Below are 24,373 nucleotides of genomic sequence, written 5' to 3' on the forward strand. Positions count from 1 at the left end.
CGTTGCATTGATCGAATCCGAATCGACTGCAGGTCGTGCGACGTCAGACAGACCCAGCCAGCCATGCTGCCATGGGGCAGGCAGGGGATACCAACAAGCTTTTCTTGGCATCTGCAGGCTGGATCATTGCGACGGCTCCAAGTTCTTGGCGGCAAAAAAAACGTCAAATCACCAGCATGGTGCATTGCTGGTAATAATAGCCGAGGCGAGGCGAGGCGAGGCGAGGCGAGGCTAGGCGGGGCAGGGCAAAGAGCAAAAGCCGAAGTGGCGTGCAAGTACTGCGTACTGCGTACTGCGTACACCCTGCTCCGTACGCGCGGCGGCCGCCTTGTTCGTGCTGGGTCGAGACCAATCAATGTTTTCGTCCAGCCAGCCAGCACCTTGGCAAGCCAGCAGCAGTTGGCAGCCGGCATTTGGCAGCCGGCAGTTGGCGGCCGGCCCTTCATCATGGCAATGCATCAATGATGGCCACGTCATTCGCTGCCCGGACTCCGGAGCAAATGCCGGTCCCCCTTCTGACATGTAGCTAGTTGACATTCCCTGGGTTGTGCTTGGGGGGTTCCTCCTGCAGCCAAGCCAGGGTGGGTCTGCCTTGCTCGTGCCTTGATCAGCATGGAGGTTACCCAGGGACTTACCAGACATTAGGTACCAGACCTTACCTTGCCAACTCAGGTAGCTACATGTACCTAACCCAAGGCTGGTACCTACGGTCTGGTAGGCTGGGGGCCTGGCCCTCTCTGCTCGGTGAAGGCTGCCCCTCCCGCCGCCGCCGCCAAAATTGACGCCTCCAATTGTCGTCAGCCCGCCCACCACCACCCGCCACCACTTCAGCTCGAGCAAGCTCACTTTGACCTGACCTGACCATTCAATCCAACCCGTGCCTCGACAAAAAAGGAAAAAAAAAAAAAACAAAGGGCCCCAACTACGTCGCGACCGCATCGAGACCACTAGGGTCGACGACACAATATCCCCACGTCGCGTCCATAGGGAACCCGGTTGCTTGCCTCACAGTGCCGCCCTCAAGTGCCGCCCTCAAGTGCCGCCCTCAGGTGCCGCCGCAAGCGCTGCGTCTGCGAGCCTTGCCCTTGGGCTTGGCTGCTGCCCTCGCCCTCGAAAAGTTGCTCGTCTCATGCTGCCAGGTCCCTCCGCCAGCGACGGAGCCGACGGCCGTCTCCCAGCCTCGTCGTCGCCCTCGTTCTCGCTCGCGACGTCAGCACCCCCAGCGAATGCGGCCGTGAGCCCTGCCTCTGGCCCTTCCTCCGGCCCTTCCTCCGGCCCTTCCTCCCGAGGTCCTGGCGGTTCCTCGGCCGCCTCTGCATCTGCGAAAGCATCACCACCGTCATCATCCGGTCCTGGTACGCGGCCAAGCCTCCTGTCTCGACTGGCCTTGCCCTTGCAGCTGCCTCTCCCTCTCCGGAGCAGGAACCGTCATGTTGCCGATTTCCACATTCGTTGCGACGAGCCACACAAGCAGTATTGCGCCGGCGATTCCGTCCGCGGTGCCGTGGTCCTCGTTGCCCTCAAGCCGCTCCGCATCACCCACCTCGTCGTCTCGCTGCATGGCTTCGTCCGACTTTTCAAAGACCCCATGTCGGTCGCCAAGACGCAAAATCTCACCACACTCCCTCCCTCCGGCAGCTCCCAGCAACCTCTCTATCAGGGCAATGGGTTGACCAGTTTGTTCCAGGATGAGCAAGTCCTCAGTGGCGACGGGAGGATAGAGCCTGGCAAATATGAGTTTGGGTTCGATTTGATGTTCCCCGATCAAGGCCTGCCTAGCAGCCTCGATGTATGTCCTGTCTGAAAGCGTCTTTCTTTCTTTCTTTCTTTCTTCCTTTCTTCCCCCTTCCGCTTCCCCAACCTCTTCATTGCTTCAGGCGGAGAACTGGACGACGGTTTTGGCGTACAATGTCCCCCCACATTGGTGATTGCTGATTTTCCGCCATCTAGTTTGAAAGGGGAACCATCGCATACCTTGTGACCGCGACGCTCACCAGGCCTACCACTATTGCCCCGACATCCACTTGCGATAGAAAGGTCGTCCTAGTTGAGCGGATAGACGTTGGTTTGCTGTCACCACCACGGCCTCGAACCATATTCTTGGAACCAATTTCGAAGCGCGCTCGGAGGAAAAAGGCTGCCCCGACGGAGAAGCCATCGGCATCAGGCACGCCGCACGAGATTACTGACCTGGCATCCGAGGCTGACTCATCCGTCGTCACTGAAGATTCCGCGCGAGGTGAAAACACCAACAACCACCACCAAACCCCGGGCGACGCCCGTGGCGGGACTGTCCCGAGTGATGTGCGCAGCGAGATCAGCGGGGAGAGTGGCCGTAGCCTAAGCGCGACTGGCCGGCCTGAGCACGCGCACTTGTCCCAGATCGGCTCCACCCTCACGTCGGCGGCAAAGCAACAGGTTGTGGATGACAAGACCATCACCGCCACCATTGAGCTGCTCAAGGGTGGCTGTCTACCGGGTGAGGCCGTAACAGTGCGAGTCGCCGTGCAGCACATCAAGCGGATCAAGAGCATGACCGGTGTCATCGTCACTCTGTTTCGCCAGTCAAGGATTGATCTAAACCCTCCAGACTCGCCGTCTTTCGAGGCCTCTCAGTCGAAAAACAGGCTTCACAAGGATGAGCCGTATCCGAGATTCCGGACGGGCTTGATTGGCCTTTCGTTGTCGTCAGCCGGCTCCACGAGCGTGTTTCGCAAAGATCTCGACCAGAATGCTGCGCCGCTCATCATCGACCCGGCAACCCTGCAAGCCTCCGTCACCGTGTCTGTGAGAGTCCCCGACGACGCGTTCCCGACCATCAGAGGAGTTCCGGGCGAGATGATCAGCTTCAAATACCATGTCGAAGTCATTGTCGACCTAGGGGGTAAGCTCACGAGTCAGCTCGGGGTCGGCTTCACCCCGTCGAGATTCGGCACGTCTGGAGGGAGCAGTAATGAACCAAGTCAAGGTCTCTTTGGTCCTCAACGAGGGTCCAACGTTGCCGACACCTCACAAGTAAAACGCCAGAAAGGTGTCATCTCTGTATCCTTGGAAACTGTTGTCGGAACCATCGACAGTGGACGGTCAAGGCCGCACATCAAGCCTGGCGTCGTCAGACAGGCGGCGATCCGCATTGCCGAAGCCGGCCGAACCGAAGTCGTTCAGCACGAAGTTCCCGGCCACAGCGGCACCCTGCCTTATGGCTCAATTCTGACCAACGGAAACCCTCACCTCTCTTCGCCCAATAGGCGGCTTGACGACTACACAGCTCCTCCACCGCACCCCTCTGACATTGCTCAACACCGTCCATGGTCCTCAGCGGGGCTCTCACGAGACTTTGCCCACGTCAACGGCGCCGCCCGCTCCCAAGCCGCTCCTTGTTACATACCACCGCCGCCGCAAATACCCGACCAGGCCAACATGACCGAGAAGGAAAGAATACAGCAGGCCGAAGCAAGATTGCTACCTAGCCAACCACCAGTGGGCCCGTCGACCGCGGAGGACGAAGAAGATCTCTATGATGCGGAGGACACGCCTCAAGGAACATTGGCTGGCCCCGTGGTTCCAACCGTTGAAGAAGTGGAAGCCAGACTGCCTGCCCCTTTGATGGACGAAGCGGCCTCTGGACGTCCAACAGAAGACAAGCAGGAACTCGAACGACAGAGGTTATTGCAGGAAGCTAGCGCACCGCCAGAGTTTCCCGAAGACATGGATACTCCTGCCAGCAGCTCGAGCGCAAGGGATCTCCCAGACGAGCCAACAGCTCCTCATCTCGATGAGGACGCTGAGAGCTATGTTGCTTACGGCGCGGTGTCGGAGTCTTCGAGGGCCGGTGGTTCTGAACAATTGCCAGCTTACCAACGGTGATGCGGTGATGCGGTGATGCGGTGATGCGGTGATGCGGTGAGGCGGTGATGCGAAACAAAAAATATAAAAGAGGCGATTTTTGAGCATCTACTCATATATTCCCCGCCCACCTTCAACCCGCCCCAACAACCAAGGTCGCGAGATTTCTGTTTCGCATGTAGAAGAACGAGCGAAATCGGGCAAATGAGCAATGCGGAGCAATGGTGTAAAAAGTACAAGGACGTGTAAGAAGGATTCGATGTTATCATGAGAAAGGGATATGATTTCTTCCTTAACTCCTCCGTTTTTTTCTTCTTCTTCGTTTCTTATCGGGGAATGGGATTGGAGGCTAGAATGGCGTTGAGGGGAATCAGAGGTTGCCCAATTTCGGGGCAAGATGACCAAGAGGACCATTGAGACATGAATAGTCAAATGGCATATACAGCGGCAAACCACGGCATAGTCATGCAATGCAAAGTCAAGATTTACCATGCTATATCCTGTTTTTTCCTTGTAATAAATCTACATGCACGTGTACCCTTTGACAAGGAGATAGAAAACACACCAGGTCCCGCATCCCAAGTTTCCCTCGCGTAATGTACAAGCCCTTGATCAGCGCAGCATTCCATCACCTAGACAGACATCCGAACACGCGCTGAAAAAAAGAAAAAAAAAACCTTCGACGTAACATTCGACGTCGACGCTCATATATCCCGATCCCCTGCTTTCCCGTCCGTCAATGCTGGTCATGCAGAGCCAGCCTGATGTTCACCCAGTATCTTAACCTGACAGCCTCCCTCTTGGCCTTCTCGACGTCGTGCTCGTGGAAAGCGCGCTCCAGAACCTTTTCGCTTGCGGCAATGCTTGCCTCGTTGCTTTCCTTCAAGGCCCCTAGGTCCTCTGGGCAGCTGGCATCCTCGATAGCCTCGTGGGCCTCCAACACCTTTGTCAGCAGTTCCGGCTCTTCCATCTTGAGGGTCTCGTCATTGGCCACATCCACCCCTTGCAGCTGCAAGAGATACTGCGCTCGGAGGAGAGGGTTGGACAGCGTCTTGTACGCCTCGTTGATGGCGGCCGACATGGCTTCGGCCTGCTGCTTGGCGTGCTGGGGGTGCTTGTCGGGATGGTACTTGGCCTGCAGGCGGAGGAACTCGCTCCGCAGCCGCCGCGTGTCCACGGGGAAGTGGCCGGACGGCGGGGGGCCCAGGGGCAGCGTCTCCGGGAAGAAGGAGTAGAGCGTTTCGGCTTGCGCGGCTTGCGCGGCTGGCTCGGGTGGCGATGGGTAATGCCCCGTGGCGGCATTTCGGGTGGCTAGCCGTCGGGTGTTGGGGGGTAAGGAGGACGGCTGAGGGGGGATCTGCCAGACGGGGAAGGGGCGAGCCGGGCCGGCGGTTGCGGCTGGTCGCGCGAGGGAAGACGCTCGGCGGCACGATGGGCAGATGCGGCAGAGACGGCGGAGGGGGGGGGCTGCGCGCATGGTTGCGAGCGGGTTAGTGGCTCGGGCAGCGGCGGCGGCGGCGGCGTGCGATTGGCGGATACTGCGGGAGTGGTGTTTGCTACAGCCGTGGGTGGTTGGCTGGCGAGCTGCCGCCGCGTGAAGTGAGGCTTTTGAGAAAGTAAGTCGATGGTGGTGATGGTGACGGGTAAGGAGGAGGATGATGATTATGATGCTGATGATGATGATGATGAGAGGCAGTGAGTGGGTCTGGGGTACGTACCGACTCCGGACCCGCAGCAAAGCCGCGCCCAGCTCGGAAGCCGACGTTAGAGCCGCGCGAGGTGGCTAGGAGCCAAGGAGGGGGCTGGCTAATGGAGCGGTTTTGGAATCGGCCGTGTGCTGGAATATAAAAGTCTGTTTATCAGTTACACCTTGTCAGCTTCGGCTGCTGGTGCTCTGGGGCTGAAGTGTCTGTCTGGTGGCAAAACGACGAAAGTTGGTTCTGCCCAGGTACGGAGTACTTTTTAGTCTTTCTCAGTCCCAGCCAGATCAAGTCCCGAGGACAGCAGATGCAGCTGGTATGTATGTACCTAGGTACCTTACCTACCTCCCCTACCTCCCAGGACGGGCCAGATTAGCCCGGCTTCGGAGAGACTTTGCCCGCTGTGATTTGCCCCAAGGTGTCTGGTCCGTTTACCCGCAGACGGCGGCAATTGGGCTGCTTGAACCCCGCCCCACCCCGCGCCAATCCGCCAATCCCATCCCCACGTAACCCGTCATCCGATATGGAGCGATTCTGATGGGTGGGAAATTACATATTATGTACATACATACCATGTACTGACCGACGCTCCTCTACCCCAGAGTCCAGACCCCCAAGCCATAACCCCAATTCCCCAAGGTCACCCACACCCAACAAAGAGAAGAGAGGGTTAAGCCCGTCTCCTGACATTGTGTTTTGTGTCATGAGGAGCCATTCGTCCCATGGTTCCCATTCAGTCGTGAAGAATCAGAATCCGAGATATAGGCAATGGCCAAGCTGTTTGACGCCAGCGAAGGTGAGCTGCAACTTCCCCTTCGTCCGTCGTCTCTCGGCAATTGACTTCACTCTCCGCACCCACATTTGCGCCTAAACAAGAAGAAGAGAAAGAAAAAAGCCCCCGAAAAGAGACCCAGGAAGAAACCACGGCTAACCTTCCCCCCCTTCCCCCCAAGTCGCCAGGCACAACACCGCAGAAAGCTGCTGGGTTATCTTGTACGGCAATGTCTACGACGTGACCGACTTTCTCTCCTCTCATCCCGGCGGCTCCAAGATTATCCTCAAGCTTGCTGGCCAGGACGCGACGCAAGACTTTGACCCCGTGCATCCTCCCGGCACCATTGAGGAGAACCTCAAACCGGAAGCCAACCTGGGCCAGGTGAATCCCGAAACGCTGCCGAGCCCGATATCCACCTCCCCAAAGGAGACGCCCTGCGATGACCATGACTATCTCCCCCCCCTGGAGTCGCTGCTCAACCTCGACGAGATCGAGGAGGAAGCTACGAAGCGCCTCTCCAGGAAGGCATGGGCGTATTACTTCTCGGCCAGCGACGATTTAGTGTCCAAGACGCTGAACAGCACAGCGTACCGCGACATCCTCCTCCGGCCGCGCATGTTTGTCGACTGCACAGAGTGTCATCTCTCGACGACGCTTCTTGGCCACAGGGTTGGCGTCCCCTTCTTCGTCTCGCCGGCTGCCATGGCGAGACTGGCGCACCCAGATGGCGAACGCGGCATTGCCAGGGCCGCCGCACGCTTCAACACCCTGCAAATCATCTCCAACAATGCCTCCATGACGCCGGAGCAGATTGTCGACGGTGCGCCGGCCGACCAAATGTTCGGCTGGCAGCTCTACGTCCAGAACGATCGGCAAAAGAGCGAGGCCATGCTGAGGCGCATCAACGCCAGAAAAGACCGGTTCAAGTTTGTGTGCCTGACTCTGGACGCACCAGTCCCGGGCAAGCGTGAGTTGGACGAAAAGTCCAACTTTGACAGGGGCAGCAGCAACATGGTACAAGCTGCTGTGACGAGCGCGAGCGGGAGCGGGAGCGGCAGCCAGCGACCCGGCGGCGGCGGCGGCGGCGGCGGTGGCGTCGGGCAACAGCTGTTTTTCGGCACGGCGAGCGATTTGACGTGGAAGACGACTTTGCCCTGGCTGTCCAAGCACACGGAGCTGCCCATTGTGCTCAAGGGCATTCAAACTCATGAAGATGCCTATCTCGCTGCGCAGCATGCCCCCCAGGTGAAGGCAATTATACTGTCAAACCACGGCGGAAGAGCAATGGATACAGCGCCGCCCGCTGTACACACCTTGCTGGAGATCCGCCACTACTGTCCCGAGGTGTTTAGCAAAATCGAGGTCTGGGTCGACGGAGGCATCAGAAGAGGAACAGACATCGTCAAGGCTCTTTGCCTGGGAGCCAGGGGCGTTGGTCTTGGTCGTGCGCCGCTCTTCGGCCTCGGAGCAGGAGGTCAGGCCGGCGTCGAACGAACTTTTGAAAGTGAGTCAAGTGGACCTTGTTTTTTTTTTTCCGCCTTTGCCCTTTGCTGTCTGTTGTTTTTCTTTTAACCTTGTCTGGTCCGGCGTGCTTTCTTTCTTTTTTTTTTTTTTTTCCTTTATTGTTTGTGTAGCCGCGCCCCCGGCTTCCGTTCTTTTGCGGAACCGATAAAGGAGGCAGTCAGTACAGCAAAGGTCACACAGGAAATCCAGCAAAGATGGCAGCTCAACTGCATGGTTTATCTTCTTTCGGTTTTCTTTCTTTCTGTTTTCTTTCTTTCTTTTTGTTTTTGTCTGGCCGACTTTTCTCGTTCGTTGATCTTCATATGACTGTGTAGATGGTTCTCACATGGGGAACGGCTAAGATGACGCGAGCAAACATCTACTTCGTGCAAAACACGAAAATCGGGCATTGCGCCGCAACCGCAGCAGAGCGGGCTAACCTGGTCGTGAAACACACAGTTCTTCAGGCCGAGACAGCTACATGCATGCGGCTGCTGGGAGTGAGGAAGATATCGGAACTCGGACCCCAAATGGTAAGCTTCCCGCACATGTATTGCCCGACGGGGTTGCGGCGGCGTACAGCACCAGCACCGTTGTCGCCAGGCAAAGCCCGCGAGACACGGCCTCGTTTGCTGACCGTTTGGCCGGTGCCTCGTGCTCTGGGGTGGTAGATCAACACTCGACGCGTGGAGAGGGACATTTACAACGGGGATCCGGGGTTGGACAAGAGGGGATTGTGGACAAAGCCAAAGCTGTAACATGGGGGAAAGCCGAGTTCCACCACATATCCAAGGGGAAGGGGGGTTTATCCTGCCTGCCTAGGAATCACACAGCGTACGGAGTACCCCGACGGCGCATGATGACTGATGGGCGCCATTTCGGCTCCGTGATACTTGGGACACGGCCAGGAAGGGCGGCCGTGACCACCTCGGTTGCTCCAAGTAGAGTAGTTGGAATAATCTGTTGGACGCTGGTGCGCGTCAAGACGAAACAGCGAACGCACCCCTGCGAACCGTCCCATCTGGCATGTGGGACGGACTCTGGACAGTTAGCGAGCGGTTGCGGGAGATTGGAGTCAATAATATCCACATGGGCAATGAGTAATAAGTAGATGGAGCAGGGGAGTTGACGGGATGTCTGCTCAGTGTGGACCGTTTGTCACGGTGCGTTCCGGGGGGGGGGGGGGGGGGACAAAACACAGCCACGGCAAGATATGTGTTTTTTTCGGGGCAGCAGCCGGAAAGCAAGCCGCCTGGCTGGGTACGACTACGGACAAGAGCTGGATGCGGGCTGGGAGTTGCCACAGCGCGGCTGTTTTTAGAAGCCACAGATGAATGAAGCCACCAGACAGATTCAGTGGGAAAGGAGAGGAGGAGTCGGCTGTACGGAGTAGTGGCCCGCCGCCCTTAGGGGGGGGGGGGGGGGGTGGTGCGGAATTATGTGGGCTGAACCCATGGAGCCTGACCTTTACGATGAGCAAATTGACATCTCCATTCAAAGGTACCCGCAGCGTACAAGCAGAGTACAGTAGCATCCATGTGCCTCAGGTGCCTCAGGTACCTCCTTGGAGGTAACGTGAGACAACCCAAAAGTCCCGCCACGACGCGACAAGAAGCAGGGAAGACGCGGCGGGAGAAAAAAAAAAAGACAAAGCCAATGGAGGGGAAAAAAAAAAAAAAAAAAAAAAAAAAAAAAGGCAGTCGCTTGAATTCAGGCCAGAGGCCACACGAACACGTGGCTTGGCACGTTACTTGCGTGCTCTCAGCTCTCCCAAACAAAGCCCACAAGTCGTCGTCGATCTACGGAGTACGGAGTACGATACCGGCACCTCATCCCATCCCATCCCATCCCATCCCATCCCATCCCATCCCATCCCATCCCATCCCATCCCATCCCATCCCATCACACACATCACATCACATCACATGGCTGTACTGCTTCTTCACCATCAGATCAGCCCGCCCCGACGCTGCAGCAGGGAACTCAAACCCGTGACGGACGCCCCGTGCTGAGTAGGGTGTGTGCGGTGCAGGAGCAGGTGCAGATCAAAGATTTTCAAAAGGGAGGGCGGCAAGCGTCGTGCTCGAGTGGGGCTCCGCGCCAGAACAAGTCGCGCGCTGGCGGCACTCGATTCAACAACCCAGACGCTCTGACCAGCCAAGCCATGGTTTGGGGGTTCTTGGCCGTGATCCTGTAAGGATTGCGAATGGTCGAGCATTTCTCCTTCAAAGCTTGGTCTTCGCTGCGGGTGTCGATGGTGGTGATGCTTGGCGACGACCATGTGACGGATCAGTATCTATCTATCTACCTCTGGGTAGCGTTTCAGGTACCGGGCAGCCCAGCAATCAATTCCGACCCGACCCATACGGGCAACTTGCGCAGTCTCTCCGCATGCCTTGTTCGCGCCGCGTTGCTCGGGAAGGCCCGAGACACTGAGGCCCAAGGAAACGCCTCCCCCATGGCGAAAAAGCCAAGCACAAAATTGGGAACGGGGAAAGAAAAAGGTCCGTGGCGAAAAGCCAAACGAGGTTGGGAAGTGGGATTTGAAAAGAATGGAGGGGAAAAAACTGGAAGATGCTTGGTTCCTGACTGGGGCCCCGGAACAACGCGCCAGAAACCCCCATTTACGACTTGGCGCTGACCGTGACAGCCCCGACAGCCCCGACAGCCCCGACAGCCCCGATCTAAAAGTCAAAAGAGTGAGGAGCGACCAACACAGCGCGAGATAAGGTAGGTGCCTAATCCACGTTAGTACGGGAGTCGATGTGGGGAAGGAGGCGACGAAATCCCTGGACTCTTTCCTTCTTTCTTCATCTGTCTCGATTCAAGCCCCCTCCCCCCCCCTCCCCCTCGCTGCCAACATTGCATAGACTCGTAGAGCATGCTCGTGCGATTTGTTTGTCTTGATGCCAATGCCAATGCGCCATCGCGAATCGGCTCTCTGCGCGGCCCTACAAGCCTACAAGGACCCTTGCCTTTTCCGCGCCAGTCCAGTCACAAGCTTGCCGAGGAACACCTAAGCCAGCCACTGACTGACGGACGGGCCTTGATGCAGGTCTCTCGGACTTGATTCTGCACAGGATCTGGTGCGTGAGCCTTGAACCCCTGCCGACACGCCCGCTTACTCCAGAACTTGGCTGCTCACTGGACGCTTTGCCGGAGCTTGGCGTCGAGTCTTGTAGTCTTATAGTCTTGTAAGTCGACTGGCCGCCTCGGCGCATGCCCAAGTTGAGCATGGCGCCGTGCTAGACGCTCTTGCCCCACCCCCCAGCCCAGCCGTGGCACCAATCGCGCAGAAAACCGAGATCATGGCCGGCCTGCCTGCCTGTTCTGGATGTTGCATGACGGAACTGGCGTGCAGGTAAGTAGCACGGGCCTCAAAGGATGACATCTCAAAATATCTGCTGCCGCTTGCTGTGGTTGTATGTAGTAGTAGCTGCCCGCCGAGTTGGGCAAACGCATGCATCCAGTAGGATTCAGCACTGACAAGGCGCTTGTCTAGGAGGTAGTCACTCGACTCACTGCTCCGTACTCCCGTGCAGAAGCCGGGTTAAAAACCGGGATACTGCGGGCCACCGACAGCTGTACGAGGTACCGGGGCCGCAGTACCGAGTACCTGCGAATATTTACTCCGTAGCATCAAGTCAAACTTTGATCATGCGCCGCCAAGTACCTGGGTACCTGGGTATCTACCTAGGTAGGTACCTAAGGTAAGGTAGGCACCCAACCTCGTGCCCACCGCAGAATTGCTGCTGCTGCTGCTGCACCGAGCGTCAACTGGAGCTTCCTTTGGCTACATGTATCATTCGCTGGACCTACTGCGCTAGTCCATGACTCAGATGGCAGTCTAAAATACTCTTCACACATGCTTCCAGAATTGACGAATTGGTCTTTGCCGGTTCTCATCCATCTGTTTCTGAGGTGCTTCAGTTAAAGCCGTGGTTGTGAGTGGCCCGTGTGGCCCCGACTCCTGTGCCCCCAGGCCCCCAGGCCCCCTGCCCCAGGACCCCTGCTCCGGTGGAGCAACTTGGACCGCTTTTGCCTCCCGAGTGCCCCCCCCAGCCCCCCACTCCTTCCCTCCAAGGGCCTTGCTTAGCTGGCTGTCAACCATGGCAACCCTGCTTTGCTATAGGCGCACTCTCTGGCTAGGGGCATCGACTCCAGCTTCCATGTCCTTTGCTCCCTGGTGCCATCCCACCACCGCCACCAACCAAAGGGCCCTAAACCTTCCCCAGGCCTGGCTGGTGTGTGGCTTCAAGTCCTCAAGCCATCCGACCCACCCTCTCCCTGTGTTTTCTGTGTTTTCTGTGTTTTTGTTTCTGTCTTTTGCTTGACATGGAGCCTTTCGAAGTTTGAATTCTTCGGTCAGGCGGCGCAAGCCTCCCCATCTACTAGATGCCACGATCAAGCTAGCCATAACCAATCCAGCAAATCCTCTCTGAATAAATACTGGCCATGGCCCGCTCTCCACGGTGAAGCTTCTATTTCACCCCCTGGCGTCCTCCCCCCCCCCCCCCCCCCCCCTTGTTGCTCTCTAATCTTCTCTATTCTTTCGTCTTCGCCTTCTTTTTCTTTCCCTCTTTCAGCAGATATCGACCTGGAGTCTGAAACGCCTCCCTTTCCCTTTCTTTCATCGGCCTCGTATCTTTCCAGCTACCTGAACAACTCCGCGCTACACCAAGCCCCAGCATCATGTCGGACAAGCAGGACGTTGCCCAAATGGAGAGTGGTGCCGGTCGTGTTGGCAAGAAAAAGGCTCTGAAGAACCATTGCAAGCGCTTCTGGTGGCTGCACTTGATCGTCTTTCTAGTCGTATCTGCCGCCGTCATCTGCATTGTGTGAGTCTTGCTATTCCTGTTGCTGCCCGCGTCCCTTGATTTGCGTGCGAGATTTTTTTCTTCTTTTTTTTTTTTGCTGACACTTCAGCTTCGCAGCATCTTCGTTGGCGTCAAAAAGATTGCCCAGGCCAAGATCAATGACGCTGAACTGGAAATCCAGGGTGTCAACATTCTCAACGCGGAACCAAACAAGTTCCTGATGCAGATCAACTCCACCATCAGAACCGACGGCACTGTCAAGGCCGACATTGACCCTTTTGTCGGCAACCTCACCCTTCACGATATCCCCGACGCTCGGCCATTCATCCAACTAAGCTTCCCTGCCACCAACGCCGACAAGTTCCAGACTGTCAACATCAGCCAAGAAGTCACCATTACCGATGAGGCAGCCTTTGCCGAGTTCAACAAGTACTTCTTCCAAAATGAGACGCTGCGTGTTTCCATTTCCGGCAAGACCAAGGTTCAGCCTGCTGGTCTTTCCAAAAAGTACGACGTGGACTTTTACAAAGTGATTACTTTCAACGCCTTGAACAAGCTCAACGACACCTCCCTAAGCGACATGAAGATCAAGATTGGCGTCGCATCTGACGGCATCCCCAACTTCAACGCCACTGCCACAATCATGAACCCCTCGTACTATACCCTTGACATTGGTAATGCTACCTTCAACAACTACGCCGACGACCAGCTTATCGGCAATCTTACCATCCAGAACCTTGTCCTCAGCCCCGGCAAGAATGTCATTCCCGTTTCCGCTATCCTTGATCAGACCGTTGTCATTGTCGCCGCTACCAAGAAACCCTACTGCGAGAATCACAAACTGCCCGTTCAGCTGCTAGGTACCCAGGTGAAGCAGGGGTCTGAGACCATTCCTTGGCTCTTGTCAGCACTCAGCAGTGCGAACCAGACCCTCAATCTCAACCTCGACGAGACATTCAAGGCTACTGGAATCAACTTCCCGGGCTGCACTTGAAACTATTCTAGCCACCTTTTTTTTTTTTCATTCCTTTTTCTTACTCGGGCTCTTCAAGAAGCTTTGGATGATCGTCTTTATGTTTTGAACTATTGCAGCCGCTCAACTAATTTACCACGCTTGCTGAGGCCTTGCTATAAAGTGGCTAGGCTTTGTTTTTGCACTTGGTTCGGGGTTTGAGCTTCAAGGATTCATTGACCACGCTCCCCCTTTCTTCTCTTTCCGTCTCTTTTTACGTCGTACTCTGTATTCTATATCCTGTATTTCTTTTTTTTCTTCGCCTAGATGCAAAGCTGCATCATGAATGATGCACTTGGGTTGCAAAGAGGTTGCCACGGGCTGGAACGAGTTGATTCGCAGGCCGAATGCTGTGACGGCGGTACTCAAAAGGAAGGAAAAACCAAAGGCGGTAGTTAGGATAGACGATGAGGATACACGGGGGAGAGAGGAAACGACGGCGGCACATTGTGTGATTCATGATACCTTAACGCGCTTGTTACAATAGGGTTCTACTGACAGAATAAGCAAAGTATTCAAGGCCATGGTCCGGGACTGTTCGAGCCCGTGCTGCCTGCACGTCTTCTCGGATACGGTAATCACCTCGAATACAGCGCATGTTTTTTACCCCGTGAAATGAAGTGTGTCATGGTCCCTATACTAGCCACCACCACCACCACCACCACCACCACCACCATGACGTATATTTACCTCACTTCCATCCACTCTTGCGCTTCTCCCCCTTGGAGAGGCCGCCTACTGGCGTGGTGGACGAAGCGGGCACAAATTCGATTCCCCTAGCAGCTGCCTTGTCGCCTTCTCGTTCCTTGAGCACCTCCTCCCTACTGTGGCGCAATTCTTTCCTGTACGCCCACCGCGGAAAACTGCCGGGGTCGTATAGTTCCGGCGGTAGCGTAGTTTCGTATTGCCTCGGGCCGGACAAGTCGACAAAGGACAAGAGTTTATCCATCAGAGACGGGTTCCGAAGAGCCGTTGACGACTCGAGTTTGGAGTTGAAGTGAGTTCCCCTGCGCTTCAGATGAAGAAACTGCTCCATCTTCTGGTTCGCGCCGGGAGGAGGCGAGCCCGGGGGTGAAGCCGGGATGTCCAGGTTCGGTATCGACGGCAAGGTGAGGTGGTGGATGAGAGCTCTGTTTGCGGAAAACGGGGAGGGTGGCGCGGACGCTCCTTTCCCCGAGTCGGAGAAGTCCTCGGGGAGATGCTTCAGGGCTGGATCCGAGGGGCTGGCATCTGGCGGGGGAAGTGATGGTCCCAGGGCGACTGGGCCAACTATGGGTTGTGATGGTGCTGATGGTGATGACGGGTTTGATGGTCGTCGTGACGGATTGGCACTTGCCGCGGCTGGTCTTGGTCTTGGCATTTCGAACAATACGGTGCGACGAGCTTTATGCTCACGGGGGTTCATACCTCCTTCGGGGCCTAACTTGCTCGTCGATATTGGATGTGTGATTCTCTCCGTCGACAGACTCGTGACCTTGCTTCCCAAGTTAGTCGGTTTGGTGGCAAGTCAAGCTGCGAGCAATGGCTCCCCATGTACCTTTGGTGACTCGGTCTTCTGCGAAGTGACATCTTCATCGTCGCTGCTTGCATATCCCACGAGTCCTGCCATTTTACAGCTTGTCTTAAAATTAATGGGTGTTGCAATGGCGCCCATGGCCAAATGCTCGTTGGTAACTTAACTGGTGGGGATGGTCCAGCCAAGTTGACGAATCTGCCAGACGTCAACGTACCGGTACCGCCGATCCCGCCCCACTGCCCCACCAGCCCGCAGACCTTGCACCGGCAAAACTACGGCTTCCTAAAATACGGAGTACCTGCGGCTGACTTTTCTCAGCAAATCAATAGGTGTCACAGCCGCTCGCTCCAAGCCTATTGAGTCTTGGCCTACTCCGTACAAGTTTCACGAGAGACGAGGAACGAGTCCCCCGACCCATGTAGTGTCATTGTCCCTTTCCCAATCTCGCGACTACCCTTCAAAAGCAATAATCGCATTATTCCCCCCCAACCTCCCGGCGGCTTGACGCTCCAGGAAGGAAAAGCAGATTGAGGGCCAAGTTTCCATTCATCTCGACCTCGGCTTCCGCAAGCTGCCAAGCTTGCGCCTTGGCGACAATAGCCTGGAGCACATATTCGAAATTTCTCTCTCAAGATCAAGACTGAAAGTACTACTCACCAACCTAGATTTTCCTCCTGAGCTTGCGAGGCCGCCATGGCTCGGCCAAGAGACTCGCGCTCACCAAGTCCTGCAGGCAGTCAATACGGCTCACGTCGACACCGGAAAGATGATGACCGGCGGGACAGAGATAGGGACCGTCGAGATGGCGGGAGGGAGTATCGTCGGCGGTCCAGGTCGCGCAGCCCAGATGTGAGAGCTACCCCTGTTCCTGCGGATTCCAAGGGTGTCTTTATCCTCATCTCACCGTCTCCCAGCAGAACCGATACCGTGACCGAGGGGGGCGGGATCGTGACCGCGACTCCTACCGCCGCAGAGAACGCTCCATAGATCGACGAGATGATGATCATTACCGCGGAGTTATTCGAGATCACCGCGATAGAGAGAGACGCAGGTCGCGTGATCGGTATATTGAAAGGCCTCGCTCTCCAGGGCGGAGACGAAATCGCAGTCGCGACAGCGATAGAGACCATAGAAGGCGACCTGATTCTCGTGACGGCAATCGTGGACGCCGAGAAGAAACTGCCAACTCCCGTCCTCGTAGCGGCCGCGCTGACAGTCGAAGTCGCAAGACTTCTCTCGCGGACAGCAGCAGCAACAAGGGCGGTTCCGAGCAGTTGAAGAACAAGGCGGTAGCGCCCCAGTCCGATGCTGACAAGAAGGCCGAAAGACTTGCAAAACTGGAGGCGTGGAAGAAGAAGAAGGAGATAGAGGGCCAGAAACAGAAAGAGGTAAATCCGAGTCTGACCAGAAGTTTGCTAGCTGAAATGGACATGAGAGCGTCCGGGCTCTCACCCACGGTAGACTCAGCCGGTGTTTCAACTGTTGCCTCTCCTGCAACATTGAACGAGTCCGGCAGCGCATCGCCTGCTGTCCCTTATGCCGGCAAGTTTGACCCCAAGACCATTGCCAAAAAGTCGGCTGCATCAAGGACGCACGACACTTCTAAACCAGTTCTGGGTTCACTTGACGTCCAACCAGAAAGATTGGCTGCACAAGTCCAGCAGAAGGCCATAGGTGAGTTAAGGCTGCTATAAAACATACATGGGGGAATGCACGCGATTAACCACTCGGCGCTACAGCATCCGCTTTGCCTGCAAACAGAGCAAAGACGAACGGGTTCGGGTTTGGGAAGTCTCTGGTGGACGCCGACAAGCTACCAGCGAAACGCAAACTGGATCTGGACGGAGAGGACACCACGAAGCGAAAGCTGACAAAGCTGCCAGCCCTCCCCATGGAAACAGATGACACCCCTTACGCCGACCAGGATGAGGATGACGATTCCGACGGAGGTAACTTCGCCGAGAACGAAGAAGAGGCTGCCGCTGCAGCGCGTGCCGCACATGAGAAGCGCCTGCAAGCAGAGAATCAGACTGAACCCCAGCCAGTAGGTGAGCCTATGGAGGAAGATGCACAAGAAGAGGATCCGCAAGTTGCGCAAGTTGCGCAAGTTGATCAAGAGACAAACGGCGTGGATGTTGTCGACAGTAACGTGACCGCACATGAACAGCCACTCGCTCAACAAATGGATGTGGATGAAGGCGGCGGCGGCGATGACGATGGTGATGATGATGGTGATGATGACGCAGATCCTCTCGATGCGTTTATGGCGGACCTGAAACAGACGGAAACAAAAAAGGTGGCCAAGGTCTCTACTACAAAGAAAAATCAAGCACCAGAGGCATACTTCAGCGACGAAGAGTACAATTTTGATTCGGAAAGGAAAGCGGACACTGACTTTTTCGCCATTGCCAACAAGCGCAAGAAGAAGGATATTCCTGCCGTTGACTACAGCAAGATTGACTTGGTACCGGTGCGCAAAAACTTCTGGGTAGAACCGGCCGAGTTGAGCGCACTCAGCGAGGAGGAACTGGTCGACCTGCGTCTGGAGCTCGATGGCATCAAGGTCAACGGGAAGCATGTCCCGAAACCGGTCCAGAAATGGGCTCAGTGCGGACTTACTCGGCAGACCCTGGATGTTATTGACAGTTTGGGTTACGAAAAGCCCACGCCAATCCAAATGCAAGCCATCCCCACGCTCATGTCGGGCAGGGATGTCGTGGGCGTGGCCAAGACGGGATCGGGCAAAACTGTTGCTTTCCTGCTTCCCATGTTCCGCCACATCATGGACCAACCGCCGATCAAGGATACCGACGGCCCGGTCGGGCTCATCATGACGCCGACCCGTGAGCTGGCCACGCAGATTCATAGAGACTGCAAGCCTTTTGTGAAGAGCATGGGGCTTCGTGCTGTTTGCGCCTATGGTGGCGCGCCGATCCGAGATCAGATTGCGGAGCTGAAGCGCGGTGCCGAAATCATTGTCTGCACGCCCGGTCGGATGATTGACCTGCTCGCAGCAAACCAGGGCCGAGTCACAAATCTAAAGAGAGTGTCGTACGTGGTCCTGGACGAAGCTGATCGAATGTTTGACATGGGTTTCGAACCACAAGTCATGAAGATTTTTGCCAGCATGCGGCCCGATAGGCAAACCATCCTGTTTTCCGCCACCATGCCACGAATCATCGACTCTCTCACCAAGAAGGTCCTCAAGAGCCCTGTGGAAATCACGGTGGGGGGCCGCAGCGTCGTCGCCAAGGAGATTGAACAAATCGTCGAGGTTCGCGAAGAGGGCACCAAGTTCCACCGGGTTCTCGAGCTCCTGGGTGAATTGTACGACAAGGACGAGGATGCTCGGGCCCTGATTTTTGTCGAGCGGCAGGAAAAGGCCGACGATCTTCTCAAGGAGCTCATGATCAAGGGGTACCCTTGCATGTCGATCCACGGAGGCAAGGATCAAGTCGATCGCGACTCGACCATTTCCGACTTCAAAAAAGGCGTGGTGCCGCTGCTGATTGCCACGTCGGTCGCCGCTCGTGGTCTTGATGTCAAGCAGCTGAAGCTGGTGATCAACTACGATGCGCCAAACCATCTGGAGGACTATGTCCACCGGGCTGGGCGAACGGGCAGAGCGGGAAACACGGGAGTGGCCGTCACGTTTGTCACCCCGGAACAGGAGAACTGCGCTCCGGGAATTGCCAGGGCGCTGGAGCAAAGCGAGCAGCCGGTGCCAGAACGACTCAACGAGATGAGGAAGGCGCACCGTGAAAAGGTCAAGTCGGGCAAAGCCAAGGATTCGTCCGGGTTCGGCGGCAAGGGTCTCGATCGACTGGACCAAGAACGAGAAGTGGCTCGACTCAGGGAGCGTCGGACGCACAAGGCTGATGGAGAAGAGGAGGAGGAGAAGGAGGAAAAGGACGAGGGTAGGCAAAAGGCCGAGAAGGCCCTCGACGCGATTCGTGCGGCTGCCTCGAGCGTCCAAGCTCGAGACGCAGCCAAGTCGAGCGCTGGGGCCGACGACCAAAGGGCCAGCGGCGACACTCCAATGGGCGGCGAAAAGACCAAGGACGCCCTCGACAAGGTCAGCTCGGCAATCAGCGCCATCAACAGCCGGCTCGGCAAGGCTGGGCAGCTCCGATCCGGGCAGCCCATTGACAACAAAGGGCCCGACGCCGGGGCGTTCCACGCCACCTTGGAAATCAACGACTTTCCGCAAAAGGCCAGATGGGCCGTCACCAACCGAACCAACGTGGCCAAGATTCTCGACTCTACCGGAACGTCCATCACGACAAAGGGCAGTTTCTACCCGCCGGGCAAAGAAGTTCCTGCAAACGGAGATCCCAAGCTGTATATCCTCATTGAGGGTGACACCGAGGTGGCTGTGGGTGCGGCGCTGCAAGAAATGACCAGGTTGCTGAGAGAGGGCACGATTGCGGCTGCGGATGCAGACAGCAGGGCGCCTACAAGCGGTCGATATACAGTCAGCTAGGCAAAACTTTGCCGATGGGCAGAGCATGATGTACCGTACCTGTGGGGGCGGGGGGCGGTGGGCGGTTGAAGGACAGGAGATGATGTAGCATGCTTGTTCCCTCGGTCTCTTGTTTTTTTTTTTTTTTTTTTCCCTCTCCAGAAAGGCGTCATGGGCTGGTGAGCAGTTGTTGCAGTGGTGTGTTGTGGGTTAGGGGTTTAAGTTGGGAAGTTACAGGTGGCTGCATCGAGGCCCCTTTTTACTTTTATACATTCCGCGACGTGGAGATGTGAAGAGGGGGTCCATGACGTGTTGAATTAGGAGTAAGAATACCAAGTAACGCTTGCTAGAAGATTACGCCAAAAAGAAAGAAAACAAAACAAAACAAAACAAAACATAAAATTCCAACATAGGCTGCTACAAGGCGCATGATGCCCGCCACAGAAAAACTCGACAGTTCGCCTCGTCCCATGGAGTGACGGAAGCGGCTCTATGCCCACCATGTGCGGAGCTTTTCAAAAGGGCCCTGCCCTATTCACGCCCCCAAGTCGTCGCCTTACTGGCGTCCCGGCCGCCGCGAACCATCCATCTACTCTAGTTGTACGTTTGCGAGTCGTGCGTTTGCGCAATCTCCCTGGCTCGTTGCTCCTCAGCACTAGCTTTCTTAAGGGCATCTGCTCGTGATTGCCTCTTCTGCGCGGTGAGTTGCGCTTGTAGCTTTCCCCCCGGCTTACTAGACGCCCTTGCTCGAGCCTGCGGCGCAGCAGTTAGCATTTAAGGGGGGTGTTTCGTTTCGCGGTGAAAGTGCCTTTGAGGGGGGGGGAACGGTGTAGCGTGCCTCTGCTGCCTCGGCTGCTTTTCGTCGCGCATCGGCCGCCTCGCCTGTGGTGTCGGTCGCGCCGCCGAGTGTGCGCGGGGAGGCGCCGACTCTGCTGGTGACGGGGACGGGGACGGATGCGTTTCGCTGGGGGGTTGGCGCGGAGCCGAGGACGCGGCCCGGGGGGGCGGAGTCGGGCTCTTGTTTGCCGCAGAGGTTGCCCATTTCTCAGGGGTGGCAGGTTCCAGTGGTCGTCAGGTCAGGCGTCGCGGGCGGGAGTGGCAAAGGGACTGGAGGATTCGGCGTAGGTTTCGTGGCAGGGTTTGGCGGGCTGGGGAGGATTTGGTCCAACTTGACTTTATACAAGAGGGGACGGGTGTCAGGTCCCCGGGGAAAGGTGGGGGGGGGAGGGGGGGGGAACGGCCGCGTCTCCCCGATTGGTGGGGTAGGGTAGGCCGGCGGGCGTGGTGATGGCTCGGAGCCCTGGCTACCCGGGAGACTTTTTATTTCCTTCGTCGCCGGCCGGATGTGGGCAACGGGAAAAAAAAAAAAAAAAAAAAAAAAAAAAAAAAAAAAAAAAAAAAAAAAGGGACGGCGTTGCTTTGCAGGATTCGGCGGCATGTGAGGGCTAAAGATGCCTCTAGTACATGGCACCGGTGGATGATTCGGCAGGTGCTGGTGCAAATGCGGTGCGATGGATGAGGGTTGTATTGGGTGGGTATTGTATGCTCGTTGCTGCAGACCCGCGCTAACCCAGCTCCAGGTGACAATAGGCAGGTACCTAGGTACTGAGCACGCCGTGCAAGGAAAGAGAGACAAGACAGACCCTGATAACTCCCGTACTGTCTGTAACATCTGGCCCCTCCACCGTCCGGTTTTCCAGCCATCCGGGTTCTCACCTTCCATGTCGCCTTCTGCACTTCTGCACTTCTCCAAGCATTCTCGCAGCCGCAGAGGCGCCAATGCAAATGCACCACCGCTGGCCACGAAACAAAACACTTTGCAGCTTTGCCGAGTCTCAATGCCGCTGTCCATCCGTGCTCGTCTTCGTCTATAGTCGAGAGCCTTGCCTCTGGCGTGGTCCAGCTGTTTTTCTCCGCTACATCTGCAACGGCTGCAGCACCTGCAACAACATCCAGAGCCTCGTCCTCGACTTCTTGGCTGGTCCGAATGGCACAGGATATCGACCGAATCCTCAGAAAACCATTTAGCACTATCCCGATCGGCAGCAAGCTGCCCTACTTTCCAGCTGCGCAACACTTCGTTCTCGTCATACGTCAGCCTGATCAGGACGATGGAAGGCCCGCACATGACCTTGGACGGCCAGATGGACACAAGCAGCCGCATTGCAAACGATGAAATGCCCGACCTTCACATTGACTTCGACACTCTGCTCGCCTCGGAGCATGCCTGCGCCTCGGGTCTTGGACCCTTTGAGCCCTGTATCCACCAAGACTCTTCTTGCCTGCATTTCACACAGTCTCAAAAACTGCAAGAGAAGCTTCAACCACCAGCCAATCCTGCGGCACCTTTTGCTCGCCGCCAGCGGCAGACCAAGCCTGGGAAACCCCGTAGGAGAAAAAGTCGGACGGAAGGCTCACCGCCCAACATGATGCAGTCGCAGGATTATTCGTGGGACCACATCTTCAATGACATGTCCGTGGCTGGCTGCGACTTTCACGGAGCCGGCGACTGGAGCTATTGCAAAGACGATGACTGCGTCTCCATGTCTTGCAGCTCCGCATGCGAGGGCGGCTGCCCGAGCCAGTGCGGCGAAGCTGGTCTTGCAGTCTGCTGCGACGACGACGCCTGCGGCACCCCCCAGCTCTGTGTTGATGAGCATTGTCAAGGGGCAGCTGAGCCTTGCATGGACGAGAATTGCGTCATGGACCCTTCCATGAATCTTCAGAAACGCCCCAGTGCCTCGGTCATCACGGATGGCGACAAGGCAGCTGCCGTGGCGCTGGCTTCCTTTGGCGACAACCAACCGCCGCCGCCGCCGCCGCCGCCGCACCTGATGCCGAGTCTGTACATGCAGCAGCTTCATCCACCCGCAACGAATGCGTCCGGAGATGGGAACCTGAGCTTCATGGACCTGCCCTTCAGCATGCCGTGTGGCAGCCTTTCCATGGACTCGATTCTTTCGACCGTGAATGGTTCACCAAGTCTCCCGAATCAGCCCTTTCACATGGCTTTCGAGTTTGCTCTAGCCAGTCATATCATGCAATATCACGACCCGGCCCATGGACTTGCCAACCACGGATCATGCGTCGCCAACGATCCCAGCCAGTTGATCGCCAAGTGCACCTTGCCGAAATACGACCCCAACGACTTGGCAAACACCGACCCGTTCCTCCCCCAGTTGCAGGCCAGTGAATGTGGTTTCCAAATACAAGATCCAAGCGAGTTTGCTCATCACATTTTTCAACAACACGGACCCAATCTGACGATGCACGCTCACCAGGCTGGGTTGCAGGGTTTGCTTCATCCCCCGGACCATTCAGCTCCCCACCACCAACATCATCACGTCGGTCTTGGTCCTTTCCACTACGGTAGCGCATGCAGCGCAAAGGATTTCTCCCCAGCAATGTCGCCGCTGACGAACCTGTCCGTGGGGCCTTCACTGTCCGCGACGCCTGCGTCCCTGCCTACTCCTTCCCCTCCAGGTTCCGAGCCGTCACTAACGGACCACGAAGCCTTCCCGCCGATCAAGCCGGTAAGCCCAACAAGCGTGGCTCAACCACAGGTGCTGGGGGAAGAGGACCCGCTCCTCTGCCGTTGGGTGACTGGGAATAACAACGCCATTTGTGGTCGGCGATTCGAGAATGATGAGCAGTTGCAGAAGCATTGCAAACATGACCATTTGAAGCAGTTGAAGAAGATGGGCGGTGGTTTCAGGTGCGGTTGGGCCAGCTGCACCCGCGACACTTGCTTTACACAGCGCAGCAAAGTTGAGCGCCACATGCAAGTTCACACTGGATGTAAGTAGAGCTGCCATGGGCTCCCGCCCGTCTCTCAAACCCTCACCTCTTCTCATGGGGCCATCCATGTGTATCCATCGTCTCAGGCCAGGCCAAGTAACCTAACACGCCTAACACGCACTAGACAAGCCCGTGCAGTGCAACATATGCGGTGCAGCTCTCTCGGCAAAGCAGGCCCTAGACCAGCACATGAGGATTCACACAGGCGAAACCCCATGGGTTTGCAAATTTCCCGGATGCGGCTGCGCCTTCAAGCAGCAGAGTGCTCTTAGTAAGTCGACTTGAGCCCTCCCCTCTCACTCTGGAGCGCAAAACAAACAACGACTTACTGTTTCTGAAATAGCAATGCACGAGCGTACACATACCGGTGACAAGCCATTGGAATGCGAGATATGCGGCAAGCGATTCAGCGAGTCGTCGAACCTGTCCAAACACCGACGGACACATAACGTCAAGGGCGTGCATGAGTGCCAGCTCTGCGGAAAGGATTTTCACAGACTGGATCAACTGCGTCGTCACATGGGGACCAACCATAAAGACCGGCCTGCCGAAGTTGATGCGCTTCTGAGCGAGGCCAAGAGCAGGATCAAGGCTTACAAGGTTGCCAAGGTGAAAAGGGTCAAGTTGACCAAAGCAAGAGATGCCAAATTGAAGCAAGAACCGTTGCTGGATTTGGAGCAAGATGGCGGTGTGGACATGATTGAAGAGTCAATCCATGCCGTTGCCATTGGATCATGACGACGAGACTGGACGAGGACTTGATGAATCCATCCATGTACGGCTGCCTGTTGCGAGCTTTGACGGCTCGATTGAGAGCGTGTGCGGAAACTGGTATTGATTCTCCACAAACGGGGCGTGACAGCTGCGGAGCAAATACGATTGGATCGGATCGGTCGAGTCGGATCGGACGGCGCTGGCGTTGACGGTTTATTCCCTGCCTTGCT

The 24,373-nt window shown here is 56.4% G+C and overlaps 8 protein-coding genes across 8 annotated transcripts; 5 read left to right on the forward strand and 3 right to left on the reverse strand.

Moving 5' to 3' along the window:
* Window positions 1-1,129: 1,129 nt before the first annotated feature.
* On the forward strand, window positions 1,130-3,867 carry UV8b_02616 (uncharacterized protein; the record flags this gene model as incomplete). Its single annotated transcript, XM_043140114.1, has 2 exons — window positions 1,130-1,789; window positions 1,951-3,867. 2 exons carry the CDS (start codon window positions 1,130-1,132, stop codon window positions 3,865-3,867), a joined length of 2,577 nt encoding a protein of 858 aa, XP_042996048.1.
* A 715-nt stretch (window positions 3,868-4,582) lies between these two features.
* On the reverse strand, window positions 4,583-5,323 carry UV8b_02617 (uncharacterized protein; the record flags this gene model as incomplete). The annotated part of the gene is made up of 1 exon (XM_043140115.1): window positions 4,583-5,323. The coding sequence occupies one exon, from the start codon at window positions 5,321-5,323 to the stop codon at window positions 4,583-4,585; it is 741 nt and encodes a 246-aa protein (XP_042996049.1).
* Window positions 5,324-6,314: 991 nt separating this feature from the next.
* Window positions 6,315-8,582, forward strand: UV8b_02618 (uncharacterized protein; the record flags this gene model as incomplete). Its single annotated transcript, XM_043140116.1, has 4 exons — window positions 6,315-6,342; window positions 6,500-7,825; window positions 8,284-8,357; window positions 8,496-8,582. 4 exons carry the CDS (start codon window positions 6,315-6,317, stop codon window positions 8,580-8,582), a joined length of 1,515 nt encoding a protein of 504 aa, XP_042996050.1.
* A 3,934-nt stretch (window positions 8,583-12,516) lies between these two features.
* Window positions 12,517-13,635, forward strand: UV8b_02619 (uncharacterized protein; the record flags this gene model as incomplete). Its single annotated transcript, XM_043140117.1, has 2 exons — window positions 12,517-12,662; window positions 12,759-13,635. The coding sequence occupies 2 exons, from the start codon at window positions 12,517-12,519 to the stop codon at window positions 13,633-13,635; spliced, it is 1,023 nt and encodes a 340-aa protein (XP_042996051.1).
* Window positions 13,636-14,344: 709 nt separating this feature from the next.
* Window positions 14,345-15,262, reverse strand: UV8b_02620 (uncharacterized protein; the record flags this gene model as incomplete). Its single annotated transcript, XM_043140118.1, has 3 exons — window positions 14,345-14,994; window positions 15,061-15,127; window positions 15,191-15,262. The coding sequence occupies 3 exons, from the start codon at window positions 15,260-15,262 to the stop codon at window positions 14,345-14,347; spliced, it is 789 nt and encodes a 262-aa protein (XP_042996052.1).
* A 600-nt stretch (window positions 15,263-15,862) lies between these two features.
* On the forward strand, window positions 15,863-19,652 carry UV8b_02621 (uncharacterized protein; the record flags this gene model as incomplete). The annotated part of the gene is made up of 3 exons (XM_043140119.1): window positions 15,863-16,018; window positions 16,087-16,843; window positions 16,909-19,652. 3 exons carry the CDS (start codon window positions 15,863-15,865, stop codon window positions 19,650-19,652), a joined length of 3,657 nt encoding a protein of 1,218 aa, XP_042996053.1.
* Window positions 19,653-20,225: 573 nt separating this feature from the next.
* On the reverse strand, window positions 20,226-20,673 carry UV8b_02622 (uncharacterized protein; the record flags this gene model as incomplete). The annotated part of the gene is made up of 2 exons (XM_043140120.1): window positions 20,226-20,384; window positions 20,470-20,673. 2 exons carry the CDS (start codon window positions 20,671-20,673, stop codon window positions 20,226-20,228), a joined length of 363 nt encoding a protein of 120 aa, XP_042996054.1.
* Window positions 20,674-21,742: 1,069 nt separating this feature from the next.
* UV8b_02623 (uncharacterized protein) lies at window positions 21,743-24,167 on the forward strand (the record flags this gene model as incomplete). Its single annotated transcript, XM_043140121.1, has 3 exons — window positions 21,743-23,429; window positions 23,554-23,700; window positions 23,773-24,167. The coding sequence occupies 3 exons, from the start codon at window positions 21,743-21,745 to the stop codon at window positions 24,165-24,167; spliced, it is 2,229 nt and encodes a 742-aa protein (XP_042996055.1).
* Window positions 24,168-24,373: the final 206 nt, after the last annotated feature.

The sequence above is a fragment of the Ustilaginoidea virens genome, chromosome 2 (assembly GCF_000687475.1).
Source record: "Ustilaginoidea virens chromosome 2, complete sequence".
NCBI classification, from domain to species: Eukaryota; Fungi; Ascomycota; class Sordariomycetes; order Hypocreales; family Clavicipitaceae; genus Ustilaginoidea; species Ustilaginoidea virens.